This window comes from Lepidochelys olivacea (assembly GCF_965140295.1).
Source record: "Lepidochelys olivacea isolate rLepOli2 genome assembly, chromosome: 11".
NCBI lineage: Eukaryota > Metazoa > Chordata > Testudines > Cheloniidae > Lepidochelys > Lepidochelys olivacea.
The window spans coordinates 57642886-57664958 of NC_140421.1; the positions used below are offsets into that span (position 1 = coordinate 57642886).

The 22073-nt window shown below is 43.0% G+C and overlaps 1 protein-coding gene and 1 long non-coding RNA gene across 2 annotated transcripts in view; one reads left to right on the top strand and one right to left on the bottom strand.

Moving 5' to 3' along the window:
* Positions 1-482: 482 nt before the first annotated feature.
* On the bottom strand, positions 483-5963 carry LOC311528714. Its single transcript, XR_014713675.1, has 3 exons — positions 5821-5963; positions 1841-2223; positions 483-914 (listed from the first exon to the last, which is right to left on the bottom strand). It is a non-coding gene; the product is annotated as an uncharacterized lncRNA (long non-coding RNA).
* Positions 5964-6184: 221 nt separating this feature from the next.
* The window catches only part of PLCL1 (phospholipase C like 1 (inactive)), a 314879-nt gene continuing 298990 nt past the window's right edge, over positions 6185-22073 (top strand). The window contains exon 1 of the mRNA XM_084643314.1: positions 6185-6854. Within this exon, the coding sequence (XP_084499440.1) occupies positions 6558-6854 (297 nt within the window). The 5' untranslated portion in view covers positions 6185-6557. The remainder of the gene's footprint in view (positions 6855-22073) is intronic.

The window sequence follows — 22073 nt, forward strand, 5'->3', positions numbered from 1 at the left end:
CAATGTTCCCATTGTTATTGCTGCTTGCAGTGTGCTCCATAATATTTGTGAGAACAAGGGGGAGACGTTTATGGCGGGGTGGGAGGTTGAGGCAAATCATCTGGCATCCGATTTCGAGCAGTCAGACACTAGGGCGATTAGAAGAGCACAGCTAGTTGTGCTGCGCATCAGAGAGGCTTTGAAAGCCAGTTTTATGACTGGCCAGGCTACGGTGTGACCGTTGTATGTGTTTCTCCTTGATGCAAACCCATCCCCCTTGGTTGATTTTTAATTTCCTCTAACCAAACCACCCTCCCTCCCTTTCCCCTTCGAAATAAAGTAACTATTGTTTTGAAACCATGGATTCTTTATTTATTAATTGAAAAAAAAAAGTGAGATAACAACTGACAAGGTAGACCAGGTTTGGCGGGGGGCAGGGGGGAGGGAGGGAAGGACAAGGCCACATGGCTTTTTGTAGCCACACTACAAATCAAACTGTTTGAATGACAGCCTTCTGTTGCTTGGGCCATCCTCTGGAGTGCAGTGGCTGGGTGTCCGGAGCCTCCCCACTCCTCCTTTCCCGCATTCTTGGGTGTCTGAGTGAGGAGGATATGGAACTTGAGGAGAAGGTCAGGCAGTTATACAATGGATGCAACGGGGCTTTGTGCTCCTGTTCGCTTTCCTGCAGCTCCACCAGACACTTCTTCATGTCCATTTGCTCCCCCCTTAGCCTCCGCTCTTCACGCTCACTTAATGCTTTCCTGGCCTCTAACACTGAATGTCTCCATGCATTAAGCTGTGCCCTATCAGTGTGGGAGGACTGCATGAGCTCAGAAAACATGTCATCGTGAGTGTGGTTCCCCCCCCACCCCACCTTCTAATCTGTGATAACCTCCGGGACGGAGATGATAGGGGGAGCATAGAAACTTTTGCACCTGGGGGGAGAGATAAAAAGGGAGAGTAAACTTTAAGATACATTTCTGAGAACAAAAAGGATACTCTTTCACAGTGAATCAAGCAATTCACAGAAGACAGCACATGTGCTTTAGGTAAAAGGTCGCATTTTGCCTTTTATATTGAGTACTTGCCGGTATGGTGACACATCACACACAGCTGGGCAACAGAATTTGATTTCCAGGCAGCCATGGTAAGGCACAGGGTACGCGGGGTTGGCTTATTACGCATAATATGTGGGAATGGTTTCAAACTGCAGCGCCATCTTTTCCCATAGCAAGCAATGGGTTGGGCTTCACATTTAAAAGGAGGGGCTGCTGTTTTCAGGTGGATGTGCAGCACCCACCTCCCCCCACCCCACTGTGTGGCTATTCTCTGGGATGATCCCTTCACCCCTCCCCCTGCCTCGAAGCTATTCTCCAGGATGATGATCCCTTTTAGCCAAGTGCAAACAGCCCAGCATGAATGGGGTCCTTTTACTGTTCCCTTACAAAAATTCCCCTATTTCAACCAGGTGACCATGAATGCTATTACTCTCCTGAGGCTAACACAGAAAGATATAGACTGAATGTTGCTTGAATGTGACCAAAACCCAGGACCATTTGGTGCCATGCTTTGTGCTGCAATGATTCCAGAATACTTGCTACTGGCTTGCCATGGTAAAGTGAACCATGGAGGACGAAATAAGGCAGCCCTTCCCAGAAACCTTCTGCTAAGGCTTTCAGAGTAACTCCAGGAGAGCTTGATGGAGACGTCCTGGAAGGATTCCTGCACCATTCCCAGACATGTGAACAGACTTTTCCAGTAGCTGTACTGGCCATGAATGCATCCCAATTCTTCAGGGCAAATCAAACATTAAACACTATTGCTTTTAAACCCTGTACTGTAGTTACAAATGTGCACTCACCAGAGCTGCCTTCTCTGGCTTCAGGGTCGGGGATCCCGCCTTTGGACGGTATTGGGTCCAGGGTGATGAAAAGGTCCTGGCTGCCGGGGAGAACGGATTCACCACTTGCCTGCAGCGCATTCTTCTCCTCCTCTTCCTCATCCACAAAATCCTCCTCCGTGTTGCGTGTGACTCCCCCCTTGCAGGTGTCCATGGACAGTGGTGAGGCAGTGGTAGGGTCCTCCCCACTAGATGGCCATGCAGCTGATCATAGAAGCGGCATGTATGGGAGTCTGACCGGAGTGCCCGTTTGCCTCCTTTGTCTTTTGGTAGGCTTGCCTGAGCTCCTTAACTTTCATGCAGCACTGCTGTGTGTCCCTGTTGTAGCCTCTCGTCATCATGCCCTGTGAGATTTTGACAAATATATTGGCATTTCTTCTTTTTGCTCAGAGTTCTGCATGCACAGATGCTTCTCCCCATACAGCAATCAGATCCAGTGTCTCCCTTTCGGTCCATGCTGGAGCTCATTTGTGATTCTAGGGGGACTGCATGGTCACCTGTGCTGCTGAGCTCGTCACACTGACCAAACAGGAAATGAAATTCAAAAGTTCCCGGGGCTTTTCCTGTGTACCAGGCTAGTGCATTGGAGTTCAAAGTCCTGTCCAGAGTGGTCACATTGGAGCACTCTGGGATAGCTCGCGGAAGCCAATACCGTTGATTTGCATCCGCACTACCCCAAATTCGACCCAGCAAGGTTGATTTTAGTACAGAAGTTGATTTTAAGAGCCCTTTAAGTTGACGGAACGGGGTTGGTTGTGTGGATGCATCCATTTAAAAATTGACCTAAGGTGGCTAAATTCGATCTAACCCCATAGTGTAGACCAGGGCTAAATACTAAATATCTATCTTAAAAGAACGTGCAATAAAGGAACATGTTCCTAATTGGAAACAGTGAGTAGCTAACTTTTCATTTTGTTTTATTTGTAAAATAAATTATCTGTGATACTTTCTATTATCTAAGCTGACACCAGGAGTGCCATGTAAGGAGCTCCTGGTTCCCAGTCATCTGCTCATAATACTAAACAATGACTCTCTACTGACTGCTAGATTGAAATTGTGACCTGTTTGCCTGGGTCAGGGGAAAGCAGCATCCTGTATTCTCTATCACAGCACAAACACGAGCTATTGGAGCTTCTCACAAAAGGAAAGAGAACGTTCCCCCATGCCCAACACCATTGCAACTTGGGATGCATATTGTCACCATCTTTCTCCCAGCCTTCAGCATTTTTATATTATAAATGTAAAGAAGCTTTTATATCTGATAGGATTTCTCATTGAAATAACATTTGCATGTGTGATGACATAGAAAGGGGTTGTCGGCTGAGTGAGGGTCTGATTCAACTCCCACTGCAGTCTGTGGAAACTTCAGAGGGGAATTGCATCTGGCTCTAAATTAGTATATTTTATGACTTCTGCATGGAGCAAAGTACAAGGCTCTATTTTCTATCTTCTACATGTATTACAGTCACAATTCTAATGGGAATTATGTTCTCTGCATTTAGTGGCAATTAATAACTGGCTGGTGTAAAGGTGCTCAACCCTCACATTTCCCGGCTTAGTCATTAAGTGTCAGGAAATTCCTGACCCAGGGGTCTGATTAATTAAGAAATGAGTTTAGGAAACTGGAGAGAAATGGAGCTTTCTGATAAGCATGTTGTCACTGAGCTTTATGTCTAGAGTTTGGACTCTGGGTGTTGTTCTCCAGGGCGCTGGTTAGCTATCTGATCCTAACCTCTCCCACAGTCTCTTCACCTCCTCACTCCAACTGCCCTGCATCATCCACTCTTTCCTTCCTACCCTTTTCTCTCCTGTCTTTTCCCCCTCCTTTCCTTTGTCCTTTTAAAATAACCCCATCCAAACTAAATCCTACCCAAAGATTTAATAAAAACAGCCACTTGGAATTAACCTGATACAAGCAGAGTGAACGTGTTATACCCCTTTCCCTTACTCTGTCTTTTACACTTGCATTGTAAGCTTCTTAGGACCTGGACTACATGCTACAGTCTGTACAATGCCTTGCACAGTGGGGCCTCATTCTCATTTAGCCCTCAAGCACCACTGTAATAAAATATCAATAAACTTAAAAAAACCCCCAAACTAATTCTCTTGTGTGCAAAATCTGTATTTTGAACTCTGCCCTGTACTTTGATTGCATTTATTTAGGGAAAAATCTCTCAATATCTGATACTACTGTAATACAACAGATTTAGAGCTGGTATGAGTGCAAGACCCTTTAGGTCGCAGAAGTTGCAATCACTTACACTAGGGCCATGATAAACTCCTCCTTGCAGCTTGGAGGTGCAGTTTGAACCCTCTACACTAGGAGGCAGGGTATGCCCCACTGGTTCTCCCTGGCAGCTGGACAGAAGGGGTTAGCACTACTTGCCCTCCTTTAGACTCAGGAGGTAAAGGGTGGCTTTGAGGTATGGGGTGGGGGGCTTCCTGTGGAAACAAGGGAATAGATTTGGCTGGACCTTGTCTCAGTAACCCATCTAGAACCAGGCGTCAAGCTCTGTCCCTTCTGCCAACAACTGAACTAAACCAGAGGCAATCAAGGTTCCGTTCTGAATTATTCCCTGTATTTTTTATTACAGTTCATAGAGTGCACCTGGACCAAATCCTGCACCCCTTACTCAGTCCGAACTTCCGTGGAGTAGGGCTGCAGCATTTGGCTCTTGGGGGAAATAAGTGACTGGTTAATTTCAGGTTTCAGAGTAACAGCCGTGTTAGTCTGTATTCGCAAAAAGAAAAGGAGTACTTGTGGCACCTTAGAGACTAACCAATTTATTTGAGCATAAGCTTTCGTGAGCTACAGCTCACTTCATCGGATGCATGCAGATGAAGTGAGCTGTAGCTCACGAAAGCTTATGCTCAAATAAATTGGTTAGTCTCTAAGGTGCCACGAGTACTCCTTTTCTTTTGACTGGTTAATTTAAGTGTCTCTGCTGTCGGAACGCCTTGTGGATGGGCGCTAGAGGGCGCTGGTGTTGCTGAAACCCATCCCAGTCGTGCGGCTGGCTGGACCGAGCTAGGATTCAGCTTCTCTCCTTCACCCAAGTTGTAAATGTCCCGGCGCGGAGCCTTCCGCGGCGCCCGCTTGTTCTCTCCGCTGATCAGAAACTAAGCGCCGGTGGCTGCAGCTCTTTGATTCTTTACAAACGTAACCGAGAAGGTCAAGGCGGAGTCCCAGGCTCCCGCAGCCCGAAACTTCTCCCACTGGAGTCTAAGGTGAAAACTCCCCCTGACTTCGCTGGGAGCAGCAGGCTCTGCTCTCGGAGGCGAAACGGGGCCAGGTCAAAGCACTTATTCCGTAGGGAGAAAGCAGAAATGAATTATATTCGTATCCGGAGCCCATTCCCTGCATTCCCACCTCTGTCGCCCTTGTGAATGGCCTGGGCAGAATTCCCCCTTCCCCGTCCGCCCCCCACGCCATACAAACGGAAGCTGCTCTAAGTGATCGTTTACATTGATAATCTGAACGGTGTTGAGTCGGGCCTCCCAGTCCACTCTTCAACCTGACACGGGGGTCCCACCTGAGCCTGGGCGAATGTCCGTCTAGCGGCATCTTTTTCATACACATTAGTTTATTTAGTGTTAGTTTTGAACGGTCTCACTTTTAATCCAGTTCAGCGACAGAGCTGTTTCATACCTTTCACCCGCCCTGATCATCCCCTGCACAGTGAACATAACACCCCTACAACCTCCTCTAAATGGGCGCTTACTGGGATTGCTAATTTGCACGATTTGGAACCTTTTCTCCTGGTTTTCCCCCCTACTGGCGTATCTTTAGTGTGACACGGTCAAACTTCAAAGCATCCCAGAAACGTCCCTCTAGTTGTATCTTTAACCCTTCACGCTCTGATGACCACAACTCTAATACAAGCTCACCCTCTCCTCTCTTTTTAACTTCCCCAAACCATGCCTCTCTCCTGGGTACTTACTCTCCTTACGTGACTGCTCCAGCACAAATGCACGCTCTGCTCTGACAGCAAGGCTGGGCTGACTGGGATTTCTGGCTTGCAGGGGCAACTAGCCTTCTTCCCCCTCCCTTCTTCGCTGCCCTCTTTAACCGCCCCTGCTCCCACTTCAGCACGTCGCGTGTGTGTGTGTGTGTGTCATCGACAGTTGAATGTACCCCTTCGCTGGGACTCCCAGCTGAGCCCACATTCCACTCTGCCCCATGGCCACACCCCCCGGCGCTTACTATTGGGCGCCCCCGGCCCCATCGGCAAAGCGGCTCCTGTGCTGAGTGGCCCGGCTCCCTGTCTGTCAGCCTGGCCTGTCAAAACACGCCTGGCTCTGTCACAACAGAGGAGTAGCGGCGCGGCGCTCCTTGCTCGCGGGCGGGCTGCGGCGAGCCCCGGGCGCTGCGCTTCTGCCTTGCCCACGCGCCCAGTCCCCTGTGTTCTGCCTGGCACAAGCGGGGCGTGCGCCCGCCCTTTCCCCTCCGCTCCGAGGGAGACCCTCCCCCGCGCCGCCGGGGCGGCCGCCTTGGCGGGGCGGCATGGCCACCTCCCGCTGCAGAGGGAGCCGGGCGAGCAATGACTCCTCCTGAGAAAGTTGTTGCCGCCGCCGCGGTGCCCTCGGAGGAGAGGCTGGAGATCCTCGCCCCGCAGCCCCGTGTCCCCCGCCGTGTCGGCGCCTGCCCCGGGGGGCGCTGAGCCGGCGCGGGAGGGCGATGGCAGAACGCGCGGGCGGCAGGGAGCCGCCGGCGGCGGCGGCGGCGGGTCGTGCCCTGCCCGCGGCGCCTCACAAGGGCGAGGGGGAAGGCGAGCTGTGGCCAGAGCCGGTATCCCTGGAAATCCCTGCGGTGGCTCCAGGCAGGAGACGGGAGCGCCGCAGCGGACTGGCTATGGCGGGAGCCGCCGAGCGCTTTCCCGGCAGCCTGGGGACCTCGGCGGGGGCAGCGGCGGATCCCGAAAACAGCCTCTTGGAAGCTGCCAAGGCGACCCCTCGCAGGAGCAGTATTATCAAGGTAAGGCGGGCAGCCCCCTGCGCCTTTGGGGAGGGGCACGCGTGGACCCCTTGGCACGTGCCCCCTGGGTGAGGAAGCTGCCCTGAATCCGAGCGGGGCGTGCACAGTCACCGAGAGGCACCGGGGCGGTTTCTCTTCACAAGCCAATCTCCCTTCTTGGAAAGGGGGGTGCCTTGTTGGGAGCAGTTGTTGACGGGGAGCACAGAAAGTCTCTCACTTCAGCCAGCCAGCCCCCCGCCCCCAGCTAATAGTTTTGCGGGATACGTTTGCCCCGTTCTCAGCTTTCCATCGCTCCCTTTCCCAGTGGTTCTCAACCTATGGTGTGGGTACTGCGGATGGTTTGCAGATCACTTGGTGGTCGCCTGTGGAGCGCTGGCTGGTCACATAATATTGGCTCTTCTCATTCTTCCCTCCCCCTGCTACCTAGCATTAAAAGAAGCTTAAAAACTTTTCTAATATGCCTCTTTCGTGTTGTCGCTATTGTAGATGCCACAGCTGTGTGAATGGGTAGAGATGGTTGTGCCTGGGATGGGATGAGAGGTGGCCCACACAATACAAAATGGGAAGAGATGGCCCCTAAGGCACTCTCGTATTACCAATGTGGTCTGTGCTATGAAAAAGCTTGAGAGGCCATAGCCCATATGCAGACTTTCAACTTCTCATTTCTGGAAGGTATTTTTAACTGTTAGGGTAAATTATGCTGAAGAATTAGGAGCAATCCAGGAATGGATGGATTGCGGGTAAGAATGAAAAATGTATAGATGCAGAAACAAATAGGAGAAGCAACATTGCACCTTATTAAAATGAACATAAACAGAATTATGAAGGGAGGAGTACTAGAGAGGGGACCTATCCCTCCAGCTTTTAGCCTGCAGAGGACAACACTGACTTTGTTTTCCCACTTCCCATCTACCCAAAATTGTATCCTGCAGGAGGGGAAGCAACAGAGAGATGACCAGGGACCGATTTAAGCTCTTAGCTTGTACAGCAAATCTCAATTAATGCTCCCCTCTGTCGCTGTCAGCTGCTGATCTGTTGCTGTTGAGCTGAGTGGCTGAACAGGCAAGAATCTGGGGAGTGAGGGAGAAAAATGTGGGATGGGTCAGGGTGGCTGCTGAGCTGGCTGGGAAGGAGATATAGTAGCCATCCCCCCTCACTCTACATTACCAGCAGCAACAGCTTCTCCTCCCCTCCCTTTAGCAGATCTAGGAATGAGGGAAGGCAGGTACAGCACAAACCATTCACATATAACAGCTTTGCGCACAGATAATACACTGTATATTCATAGTCTGTTTCTAAGGTACATACAGTGGCCAGTTATATACACACACATTTTTTGTGTGTGCTCCAAACTGGCATCTTCAGCACTTGTGTGAAATGGAACTGATTGTGTAATATCGTGTGTAAATACACACACGTACTTGTTTATTTTCCAAACCTTCTAAATAAATGCTAACGGTGCGTACTACAGAGGCATCTGCTGTGTTGAAGAATACCGGGTGGTATATCTGGACAACAAATATCTTGCAGTAGCTTATTGTTTTGTGGTTTGCGGATTTCACAAAGAAAATTGTTTTCAGGATGTGAACTTGGATAAAAAGAGGAAAAGACCTCTGTTGTTGCAAAAGTATCAGAAAAACAGTTGGTTAGAAACAACACAGATGCAATCGCTTTATCAGATAAAAGGAAGATTTTATAGAGTGGGCTATAGGCATACACTTAAAATGATTAAATTGTTTTATACTAATTTTGTTAATGCTCACATGAAAGTGGACATCTTCAAGATACTATTTCCAATTTACGGACTTGATGCTGTCCTTATTCACATGAGCAGTCCCATTGAAGCCAAAAGTATGTGGGTGGCAGGACTGGGCCTGTTATTAATGCCGGAGAGAAAGTAATGGAATTCGGGGAATTCTGGTCACTTTATGTGACCAACAACTGTTACCACCAAACAACAATGTAAATATCTTGTTTGAAAAATACACATGATTTCTAATTTCATGTGATGAAGGGCCCAGGCCTGCACCTACAGAAGACAATGGAAATTTTGACATTGATTTCAATGGAAATTTATTCAGTTGAATGTAACATGTTTGCAAGTAGGCTTAAACTCAAACTTCTTATTTGAGACTGCATTTTTTGGGTATGGTTCTTGGTAATGTTTGCTAACTTCAAAATAGGGCAAGTTTTGAAATAGCAATAACGTTTTTTGTTTTGCAACTCATCATTATTTTTATGTAACATTTGTGAAGAACTTGAAGGCAGAATAAATAGGTTCAACCTTGACAGTTCTTTCACTCTTGCTTAGAAAAATACGCAGTGACACAAATAAATTAAATTACCGGTATGTTTAAAAGCTGAATGCATTCCAGATTGCTAGGCAATACTGTTTGCTTCGCATCCTCATTGTTACAGTTAAATTAACAGGTTCAATTTTGATCCTAACATCCTTGACTATCTATTTGTTGTAATCTGGTAGAGAAGTCTCCCAGGTTCCATTTATATATTCAGTTTAGCTTTTAAGAAAGACCTCAAGGAAACAGAATTACTATTTTTATATACTGAACTAAGTGGTCCCTCATAATTATTTAAGTTGCACAATGAATCCTAGAGAGACGAATTTGTGCGCAGAATTCAGATGAGAGAGTTGAAGATGCACACTAAAGGCTGTTTAATAGATATGTGTCAATGATATCCATATATCTCCTTGGTTCTTTTGGCCTGGTTAGGACTCGAGAAGACAGGAGTCAGAAGTAGACTTTGCACTTGGGTGAGGAAAAAAAAGACTTCAGCTATGGTTGACCCCTGTGCAGGGGGAGGATCCTGGCACCCTTCATTCTTGTGTACTTGAACAAAAACTGGACAAAAATCTAGCCCAAGGCAAAGCAGTAACAAACATTCATGCTTAGCTCTAGGTACTTCATATGTTCATTCTTTTTCATAAATGAAGCATTCAGAGTTGGATATTAAGGTTGTGATTTCCAGAGGAAGTGTAAGGGAGTTAAATGCCTAATTCCCTCAGGCTCCTTTGAAATATTCCGGTGTAAACTACTAATCTGCATCAAATTTGTCCGAATCCAGCAAAGCACGTAAGCATGTGTGTAACTTTCTATAAGCATTCGCTAAAAGCAATCAATTGAATTCAATGGGACTATTCAGGTGCTTAAAATTACACACGTGCTTAAATGCTTTGATGGACTAGGGTCATGGTTCTTGGAGTATGTACTCCAACACTTTCCTTTTTCTCTTGAAGCTTGTGTAAAGGCTTCACAAGATACATGATCTTGACCTCAAGTAAAGAGAACATCACTGACTTTGCAACTTTAAAATTTCCATCTGAATCTCCCTGCTCCATAAGGTGTCACAATCATAGATACATTCTGATTACTTTCATGTAGCTTTCATTTCAGGTTGAGGACATGCAAAATTGCAAAAAACTGATATTACAATAATCCTCTGTTTTGACTTATTGTGATATTGGGACTAGTTACAAAGAATTAAGTTTGTTTTCCCACAGGATTCCCTTATTTAGTGTTTATAGAAAAGCAGTTTGAAACCCAGTTTTTCTTTGGTATTGTCCCATTGCGTGATTCTGGGAGTGGCTTTCATTTATTTTGGAGTAAGAATTAAATGGGTAATTTTGCCTGTATTTTCCAAGACTTTTTAATGTTTTAGGAAAAGCTCTCCAGCTATCGAATATGTATTGTTATATAGAATCAACATTTTAAAAATAATTAATTTACTGTCACAGGGTTTTCAGATGAAGAATTTTCATATGCAGGAAAATTAATTGTTTAAACATTGCACATTAAATAGCAAAATGAGTTTTACAATCTTACTTTTATTATTGTGTTCATAAATCTTTAAATCTAAATAAGCTTGAATGAACAGAATCAGAATGTTGTTCCATTGCTTTCTTTAAATTCTTTTTTATCAGCTGAAAAGAGAGCTGGAGTTGAGAAAGTGATAGAAACGTTCACAACAGTCATTCAAAGACCACAGTGAAGTGTCTGTGTAGTTCTGTAGAGGCCACTGGACTGGATGGGTGAAGGGATTGGTAATAGGATCCAGTACCTGGTCACTGGTTTAAAACCAGCTCAGGGTGATTGCGCCCGAAAATCTTGATTCTCTGATGCCTGTTTTGTAGCCTATGGGAAATGAGTTGGAGGCATTTTTTTAATGACCTTATCCTGCTCCTGTTGAATTCAATGGGAAAGTTCCCATTGACTTCAATAGTGTGAGGTCAAGGCCTTAGCACATGGGTGGAAAATAAATTGTAAAAGAATCCCAGTACTTTCTTTGAGCTTGATTCTTCAGGGCTTGGCCCCAATCCACCAAAGCATTTAAACGCATGCTTAATTTTAAGCATATGAGTAGTCCAACTGAACGAGGAGTGTTCAAGTCATCCATCTTTACTTTAGTCAAAGTACATTCTTTTAAAATTAGTTTTAGTAGCCACCTTTTGGATCTCTGTGTCAAATTCAGAGGTAGCATAAGAGGGTGCATCTCCATGCAAGCTAGTGGAGTTGCTTGCATCAGTGGAGTGTTTTGACCTAGGGTTGCCAGCCCTCCAGGATTGGCTTGGAGTTTCTGGCAATTAAAGATTAATCTTTAATTAAAGATTATGTCATGTGATATCTCCAGGAATACATCCATCCAAAATTGGCAACCCTAGTTTGACCTCCAAAGGATATTTGCTTTAAAGAACTGAGTACAGTCTTAAATTAAAAAAAAAATTCTCTGTAGCAAATTAAAATGGACTTATACTGTAAGTAAAATATTAACCCTTTTGGATAATGTCCAATGTGTTTAAGGTCTGAATATTTGTCCTTGGACATGTTCTCTCTCATTTAGAGAGAGAGGAAAATAGTTTTTCTTTTCATTCAAATTTTAACTTGCTAACCTCTTATTTACAACTCTGTAGATGATGGGGGGACTTTTAAAAGGGCATAAATAGGAAATAGAAATATTGACTTTGTACATCTACCTCCTTTTCAGGAATCCTTTCATTTAAATCAGTTCTGATTTGGCCTTGAAAAAGAAAAGAGAAAATAATAATTGTTTATATCAGGAATTTCACCCATAGATCTCATAAATCATTATCAAAGCTTATTTGGGAGAATTTTATGCGAGTCCAAACTTTGTAGACAGGTTCAGTGACATTAATTTAAGAGGCTTATTTTTATTCAGCCACTCTACTTCACAATTAACTTTAATAAGAATTATAATCATGCTGTGACCAGGTCCATAGCCAGGGAGTTTGCTTTCCTGAATTTCAACAAGGAAAGAAAAAGCTGAAATGCAACAGGGAGGAATTCCAGCCGTCCTCCCCCCATTTCACCCCCCCCAAGTGTAAAAGGAGTAGTAAGGACCTATGTTTCTATACTACTTCTATATAACCTTTGGCAAAAGACAAGTGTGAAATACTATGTCATACGTTAAAGACCAGAGCCTGCAAAGCAGACAACTCCCATTGATTTTTTTCGTATGCATGATATTTCAAATTCCATTATAACTCGAACCTCTTGAGATGCTTTAAACAAAAGAAGTAAAACAAAAGATTATTTGTCTAAACATCAGTAATTTTGTGATTTTAGTATGTGTGCAAAGGTGACAAATGAGGCATTATTTGGAGAGCAGGAGAGAAATATTGTTTATTACTTTCACACCTGGTTAAAAGTGATGGTTATTTATTATTTGTAAAAGCGGTAACACCTAGGGGCACCCATTGAGATTAATTTCCCACTATGCTAGGTGTTGTACAAACCTATAATAAGAGACAGTCCCTGTCCTGAAGAGCTTACAGTATAAACAGACCAAAAACACAGCATGGTATAAAGGAAGTATTACTATCCCTGTTTTACTGAAGGGGAAATGAGGCACAGAGACGTAGGGACTTGCCCAGGGTCGCATTGGTTAAATTACTCTCAGATGCTTTCAGTAATTTTTATCCCTTCTGGTGAATTATCCATGGCTAAATCAAAATTAATTGTTTGCAGATTGAAAGTATAATTGCAGTTTTCCTACCCTTCCTCAGTAAGGAGGATAGAAAATGGAGTTAAAAAGGGAGAGGTCGCTTCTTAGTATTTAGTGCTCTTGCCTGTAAGGCTTCTCAGCATAAAACTCTCAGTGAAGTCAGCTGTTATTATTATTTTCTTTCTGGAATTGGAAGTATAAATAGTTTAATAAATTGATAGGAAGGTTGTCCACTTATGTAATCCCCAACTATATCTTTTCTGAAATACTATGCAACTTTTTGCAAAGACATTCCTCAGAGGCATCTCAAACATATATCCCTGCTCTTCCTACATTAACTGAATACTTTTGGAACTGTATTTCTTCCCCTTCCCCATAACAGAAGGACATCTTTGTCCAATGATGTCCTAATCTAAGACATAGGTCCTTGTTATATTGATAAAAATGGACTTTGCATATAAAGCTGGGGGAGAGGAAAGGAAGGGACAATATTATCAGAGTTCCTTAGTCATTGTGGTAGTGAAAGACCACTCCTAACTTCAATGTGATACTTTCAAACATTGCCTTGGTCTGTTTCCTACTTACAGATGTTTCTTCAAGGCTCAGTCTGACACTCCTTGCACAGATGATATGCTGGACTGGTCTTTTTCCTATTCTGCCTTCAGTAGTTTGCAGGCAATTTTCAAATCCAGGAAAATTATTTAAGTGGCTGGCTAATATTGTTATGGCTATTTTACTTCAGGAAGCAATATTTATCCAACGGACATTTTTAGCTCTTATAAACCTCTGATAAAAGAATTTAAGGTTTTAATTTATTTTAGTTTGTGCTCTGAAGATAGTGCGGTGAGGCAACTGAGATATTTGTCACATCTTTCTTTGCAACACAACGATATCTGAGGGAAAAACTTTTACTAAAAAGGAAAGTTACATTTCTCATGATTGTTTGTGTCACTGGAATTATTTAGTAACTTATTTTGCTGCTTGTACAATAAGTTTTAAATTTAGATGCCTTTTGCTAAAAGTCTAAATTTGAAAAAGTTTGTTAGAAGTAAATTTTGATAGCCATATAGTGATCGTACCACTCCTTGCTTATTGTTCAGACCAATGTGAGAAAGTTAACAATGGAAAAAAAATTCTGAAAAGACAGAAACAGTCTTCCGGCATGGTCAGTAAAATGCTCTCTTTGAAAAGTAAGGATGTTTATAGAGTTTCTTTCTATTAGACTCCAGAGAATTAGAGCATGACCGACTCTCATGCAATTTGTGCTCTATTTAATATATTTGTTTTATTTTAGATGCTTAATAATAACAACAATAATTCTTTAAACATTATAATAAAAGGAAAAGGACTTCACATATTCTCTTTGGGTTGCTAAGGTCGGTCTGCGAATATCTGTATACTATGTTCACAGTATCTGTGACGTTACACTGTTAATCCATATGTCCCAACAACCTGAATTGATGAGCTGGAGTTGCTGGGGAGCTATGCCAAATTCAGAATTTGTGTAAGCACTGCAGTGCAACATTATTGAAGTCAGTGGTTTAGCACCTACTTACACTAGTTTTGTGTTTGACTTCTTGTCTTTTTATAGGACCCATCTTGGCTCAAGGTTTGCTTTTGGCAGGTGACTTGCTGATGTATGTGCAGAAAGTAATGCTCCTGAAAGTCAGTAGGCTTTCTCTGGAGGTGCTGTTTGTTATATATGATTCAGTCAGGGACTTGCCTGGTAATTCCAGATTATGGTAACTTTGATATTTTCCTAAAACTAAGGCTATGTAGATAAATTCTGCATTTTTTCTATATTTGTGGTAATAACATTGTTTTCAGTGAGCAGTATTTTGGTTCGAGAGAATTCTCATGCCAAATTGTATAGTGGTTGTGTGGCGGGTTTTTGTTTTGTTTTTTAGACACTCATATCTAGATCCTCAAAGATGTTTAGGTGTCTAACTCCTATTGATTTCAATGGAAGTTATGGACTGAAATAGTTTTGAAGATTTGGGTCTCAAATTCTATGGTAGCAAGCATGGTATATGTGCTTAGAGAGGTATTGGATGGATCTCATCACTTATGTCCAGTATTTGGCTAATCTAGGGTCGTATCAGAACACATACTCTAAGGACCAAATCCTGCAGCCCTCACTGAGGCAAAGCTCACACTGATATAGAGCTGGTCAAAAATTTTTTAGATGGAACAGTTTTCTGTCAGAAAATGCAGTTTCATTAAGATCAAAATAAGTCCATGTAATGTATTGGTTTTGATGAAATTTTCAATGGGAGGTTGAGACATTTTGATAAAGACAAAACGAAACATGTTAACCTTGTTTTGATTCATTTAATTTTGACTTGTACTAAAATATTACTTTTAATATTTACAGTTTTAATATAATATAAAAGTATAATCAAAATGATAAAGTCAAAATGAAGCATTTTTACCATATCAAAACAATTGGATGTTATCCAGATAAAATGTTTTGATGGGCCCAAATATATATATAATTGTTTTAATTTTCATTCTCCACAAATTTTTGACATTTCAAATTCAGAATAGTTTGTTGAAGTGCTTATCTATGCAACACTATGATAGCTGAGATCAGCTGAAGCTGTCCCATTGACCATCCGTAAATCTGACCTCTTGAGAACTGGCAAAAGGATGCCCTCTATGTAGGGACCTAAGCAAAGGAACTCAGTCCATCTGGTGTTCTGCCAAAACCTGAATTTGCAGGTCTTCATCTTTTTAACCAAGCATTTGTTTCATCTTGGGTGAAGACTGTGTAGGCTTTGCCATTTGATGGCTTTTCTTGGTAAGAGATAGCTATTATTTCTGCCAATAATATCAATGTGGTAAATAATGTTTGATTCATTTTTTCATGTATGTAAGGTACCCAAAGGCCATTGCAATAGGTGCATAGTACATTATATAATAATGTCCCATTGGTACATTGGCACTGAGGGATAGGGCATCAGCAGAGGCATGCTTTATTTTGCTTACTAAGTACGTTAAGCAGCAGTTAATAAGGCTGTAATTGTTTACATTGGAGCAGCGCAGCAGAGTATTTCCTACAGCAACGTTTTGTGCATTTTGCAGCTCCAGTGAGATTAAGTCCATCTGCAACAGAAATATTTCATTTGAGTTAATGGAAATTTTTTTGTTCTCTGTTAGAGCCAGTAATGCATCCTTTGTGGTGAAACAACTTGCTAATCAAGTTTGCACACCAGATTAGCATAATGTTTTTATTGTCTTGTATGCACCTGGTAGGCTTAATTCATAGATACTAAGGTCAGAAGGGACCATTATGGTCAAGTAGTCTGACCTCCTGCACAACCCAGGCCACAGAATTTCACCCACCCACTCGTGGCAACACCTTAATATCTTCTGCAAAGAAATAGAGAGAGATGATTGATATAAATGTTTCAAAGCCATGTTTAATAGCATACTCTTTTTTTTTGGCACCACACTATTCATTCCCATGTGATCAGTTTGGACATGGAATAAAAATACAGTTTTAGGCACTACCTCCAGCTGGGTCAAAAGGCTAAGATAACTTCTGCAAAACACTAACTACTTTAAAGTAGGAAACATTTAAAAAGGTATTCTACTCTCCATTCATTGCTACTATAAGAATGGGTGTTAAAAACAAGACTTAGATTGCAAAATCTTTCAGTCTAGCAAATATTTTGTTAGGGAGGCCATAAACCCAGGCAGATAAGACATTGGACTGGGACTCAGGAGACCTGGGTTCAGTTCATGGTTATGCTGCTGGCCTGCTGGGTGACCTTATACAAGTCTCTTCTCTCTCTCTGCTTGTTTCTCCAGCTGTTAAATGGGTATAATAATACTTATCTCCTTTGTAAAGGAGTTTGAGATCTACAGACTGGGAAAAATGCTGTGTAAGAGCTTGGTGGTATTAATAACATTGAGTTCTGCATATGTAATGATGTGGACCACTGTTTTTCAGGAACAGTACATTCTAGGGCAGAGATCATTTAGTTTCTTAGACCGTTTTCCATTTCAGAAATTGAAAATTACTGCTAATAGAAGTAAACTCATAATTTTCCCCCTAAATCATAAGTACTGAGATTATCACAGGTATTCCACTTGATTTTAGTTCATGATTAGCTTGTAAATTTATGAAGTTAAAAGAGTCATTGCTATGATTCTCAAAGCTCCTAACAGGTTCTTATTCAAATGACTGTAGGTAAATAGGCTAAATTTATCCTTGCTGTAATGCTATTTAAATCACTGACATTAGACTGGGGGGAATTTGGCCCTTATGTGTTGGATAATGTCGATTAAAATTTTGGAAGCTACCTGATGCTAGGGACCTGTATTGAGACTTTAAATAGTTCTGGTTATAAATATGTACTCTGTGGGCTTGAGTCTCCTCTGAGTTACACCAGTCAGGAGTAGCTCTACTGAAGCCAGTTTACATGCTCGTGTAAATTTTTAAGAGTCGTTAATTATTTAATTCTAAAAGAGTTTAGCAGTTGATCAGATTACAGAGGTCCAAGAAATAGATCGTCCTTGCAGCCAAATCCTGACTCATGGTTACATATCACTTATTCCCCTGTAAAGGCATCTAATCCCACCTAAGCCTGCTCCCTAGAGGGCCATTTGATTCTCAGCAGATTCAGCCTGGTGATTGTGTGGTCTGGAGTGGCTCCACATGCAGGTGGTATGGAGCCACACAAGGGAAAAGCTGGTGAATTCCATGCTCCTGAAACAGCTGTTCACATCCAGCAATGTTTTCCTCTACCCGGAACCCACAGGATTACTGCATCCCAAGGCTGTAATGACCCCTGTTGAGTTGCTACAGAAGAAAAGGAGAGCGTCCTTGAACTATCACCTGAATGGTCACATTCCCTCTCTCTGAAAACAGGATCTTTTAAAAAATATATTTCAGGAGGTCTGTTTCCTTCACCCCATCTATCCATTCTGTTGATCTGGTGTCAAATTGGACCTGTAGTTAGGAGCTCCTCCTTTGGACTCAGCTCCTGGCTGTCAGCTAGCCACAGCCTGTGCACTGCCTCTTCACTATCATCTCCAATGGCCTAAGGACCAGAGTCTCTAGATGCCTGGTTGGTCATAGCCCTGCACCTTCTGTAATCATTTAAAATGCTTCCATCCTAATTTTTGTCTGCACAGGTGTAAATGTTTACCAAGGTGCAGGGCAAAGGAGAATCAGGACCAAAGACTCCTGGGAGGTTTGGCATCTATGTATCAGATACATAGCCATTTGAAGTGAGTGCCTCAAACAGTCATCAGACAGCTCCTTATTGATTCGATTGCTGTTTACATTTACACAACTTTCCGGTAACTCAGGGATTTATTAGTTTGTAGACCCAATTTCCATCAAGGTGCACAGATCTGTGGTTTTTCTTGTATCCATTTGGATCTATAAATTCATCGATTACCAGTATCCTTATATGCATTTTTTTAAAGTATGTATGGCAGTTACATTATGGCAAATTCATTAAGCCATACCAATATATTGGTAACTTGTTTTTGATTGTAAGTTACAGATGTCTTCATTTTATTTAACACTTCCAGATTGCGAGAAAACACAACAGAATGGAAATTGCTTACACAAAATGAGAGGGTGGGCTGCAGCATTTTGTGGCATTTGCAGGCCTCCGAGTGAAGAAAAAATGGCTGAGAAGTTATTCATTGCCTGTTCTGGCATGCCTTTCGTTGTACTGATATACATGCTATATGCCACCAAATATAACTGCTTTTCAGAAATTCTTTTCTGCCTGTTTTGGTGAGAGAAAGCATGAATTCTGTAACATTAGATGTTTTTGATGTGTGTTTGTGGTGATGAGCCATCATGGGATAATGCATTAGATTACCCACTGGGAATCTGGTCACACAAACATAAGTGTGCTTGAAATTATGCTATTTCTAGTAGCTCAAATGACAAAATTGGCCCAGTGAACAGAAGACTGATTAATAAATGAAGAATTTCTGACATAGGGAGTTCCCCTCTGTTTCCTCTGGGCAGAATTTTGTGTGTACACTGACCATTCTGAGTTCATATGGGTAAGGGTATAGCCAGCACTCTTATCAGTTTTTGTATATATAGTCTTCAGAGTACTGCCGTTTTCCTTTCTCACCCCATAATTTACCCATAGTGTCAATTCTGAGCTGATGTATACTTCATACTCCTATTGAAGTTAATGAACTCTCTGAAGGAAGACCTGCTGTTACACCAAAGGGCCACATTCATCCCAAATGTGAGCAGTGAACCTCTGATTAAAGTGCTTGGACCAAATTCAGCAGTGACTAACTCTAGTGTAAGTTACAACACACAACAGGTATATAGAAACCCAGTTATAAAGTGTCTGCAAAAAGAAGGGATGTCTCCTTTGAAGAACTGTAGGGGATTATATTACAATTTTTTTTTAAAAAATGTCAACCAGAGTTTTTAAATCATGAAGGCTTGATTCTTAATCCTCCAGGTATCTTGTTCAATCAGGAAACACTCTTTATTGAGAGAGCAGAGTATGGAACCTCTTGCTGAGCTCAGAGCAGTCAAACATAGGCAGGCAGCTTGAGCATTACTCTGAGAATCCAGTGCAAAGTATTCCTGACAACTTTTCTTTGTGAATACAGAATAAGGTGTTCCAATTCTGTACTCTGTAGGAAAGTCTGCATCTGCTTATATAATGCAACTGTTTTTAATATTAATTTAGCCCATAGATGGCTTATGACTTTTAAAGAGATTGCAGATTAATGCAATAACATGGAGACTTTTCCTTTGTGTGGTCATTGATATGTGGACAGCCAATCTCATGTGGTTTAGAGAGAACTCTAGACTGGCTGAGTTTTTCAGATGGAATTCACATCCCTGTGCAATAACAGGTGTTTTTTAGTTTTTTGTTTTGCAGAGAGGTATTTTGTCTAATGAAACATTCAGCCCCTATACCATAGCAGTATTTGGGGGAACTCCACAGCCTCTCCCTAGCTGCTATTTCAATTACTGACCAATAGCAAAGGCTGCAAGCAGTATGCTGGTGTCTGAGGCCACTGAATCCATATAATCTGGTTTACTGGCTGCACTTGTAGCCTGCTCCAGTCCCAGTGATGAGTTTATGCAGAGCTAGTGTTGAACTCTCAGGGGAATTTGCCCATGGCACAAAGTGACTGCAACCCTCTCTTGGTGAATTCTCTTTGCACTGTAGCCCCCCTGCCAGGTATAGAGCCAGGTCTGTACTGCTGCTGGTATGGGGGTGTCTGGAGGTACGTTGAGGGTGGGGTGGGCTAGTGGAGAGTGAAAGGAAGTGTGCCTGGGGCAGCAGGCCTGAGACCTAGTGGTTCCCTACTATTGCAAGGCTCACAGGGGATCTGGCAGTGTGGAGAAGGGTAGGTGCAAACTATGGGAGCCTGTAAATAGCTCTAACCTGCTCTGAGGTCAGACCTAGCTTGCTCCTACCCCTTGTCCCTGTGCTAGGCTCTGCAACAGTACTGGATGAATTCCTCTTGCTTTGTACTTGCTCCAAGGCCAGCCATCCACCCATCCACTGGGAGCTTTCTGTGGCCACTGGGCCTCTGGGCGAGTTCCAGCACTGTGGAATAATACCACAAGGCTATTTCATACAGAGCAAGAAATTATAATCTCTGCCTGAGAGGCACAGAGAACAGGCTGGGTGGACTCCTAGCAGCTTTCCAGCCTAAATTGTTTTCTATAGATCAATACGTACTTTAATCGTGGTACTATATTTAGCACTGGCTATTAATTTCCCTACAACATACTTGTAAAATGGAATACAGATAACCCTATTTCAAAATGTAGATGGATTCAATTATTGCACTGAATTCTGTATTAAAAAGCTAGGAGGAGGGAGTGGGGAGGGCCATGTGCTTTGGTTTTCATAGTTCTTTTTATTTAATTTTTGATGTGATCTTCATAGATACTTGATTAGAAATTACATTTTGTTCAGCTAAAGTGATTGCTGATTTCTTGTAGCTGGAGCTATCAAGAGAGAGCTCTACAAAAGAATTACTGTATAAGATCTCTTTTTTTTTCTCCAAATTTAATTATATAGAAGCCTTATTAAATAATTTAATGTAATAGTTTAATAAAAAATATATTGCATGGGAGTATGACTCACCTCCAGGTTATTCAATATACTGTAAATTCTTTATATTTTATCAAAATTATACGTGCATTGGCTGGAGAAATTTAATAAACTTTGAAAATATTTCTTAAGAGTATTTCTGTTTTGTGATAGTTGGGGCTCAATCAGGGGTGAAAGTAACTTAAGGGACTTACTTGTATGCAGGATGGCTGGGCAAGGTGGGAGGGGGGCAGCTCAACCAGAAGGGGCGGGGCCTTGGGCAGAAGGGGTGGGGCTAGAGCCAGACTTCCCCAGCCAGCCCTTCAGTGCAGCCCGGCAGCAATTTAAAGGTCCTGGGGCTCCCAGCCACCACCACCAATAGTACCCCGGGGCTCTGGCAGTGATTTAAGGGGCTGGAGCCCTGGGCCCTTTAAATCGCCGCTGGAGACCTGAGGCTCCTGGCCACCGGCACTACGCCAGGGCTCCGGCACTGATTTAAAGGGCCCAGGGCTCACGGTTGCTGCTGCTACCTCGGGGCTCCAGACCTTTAAATAGCTGCCAGAGCCCTGGGGCTTCCGGCCACTGCCACTACGCTGGGGCTTTGGCAGCGATTTAAAGGGCCCAGGGCTCTGGCTGGTGGCGGCCAGCATCCCCGGGGCTCTGGCGGTGATTTAAAGGGCCAGGGACTCTGGGCCCTTTTAAATTGCCAGGCCCTGGGGAGGCTGCCCCCTGCCAGTACGGTTGGCTGTGTACCGGCTCTTACCAGTATGCTGTACCATACCATACCGGCTTACTTTCACTAGCCCTATCCTGAAAGATGCATGGAAATCTTGTTGATTACAATGGGAGTTTTGTCCATGGAAAGTTCATAGTATTGGGACCTTATGTTCTATGCAACAGCTGAATCCTCAGTCACTGTTGTAAATATTCATTTGCTGCAGGAAATTTTTATACCTGCATCCTGGAAAAAGTGCCATTTTTAATGCTATTAAAAAAATTGATTGTTCTTTGAAAATGTATTGTTAGAAAATGTAAGTCCTATATACAGCCAGGATGTGAAATTTATACCACAGCACTGTAATTCATAGTGGCTGTCGCTCCCTAAAGCAACATTTTCAGCAGTCTCATGAAGGGTCAGATTCTGCACCCATTGAACAATGGCAAACTTTTCATCGATGTCAGTGGG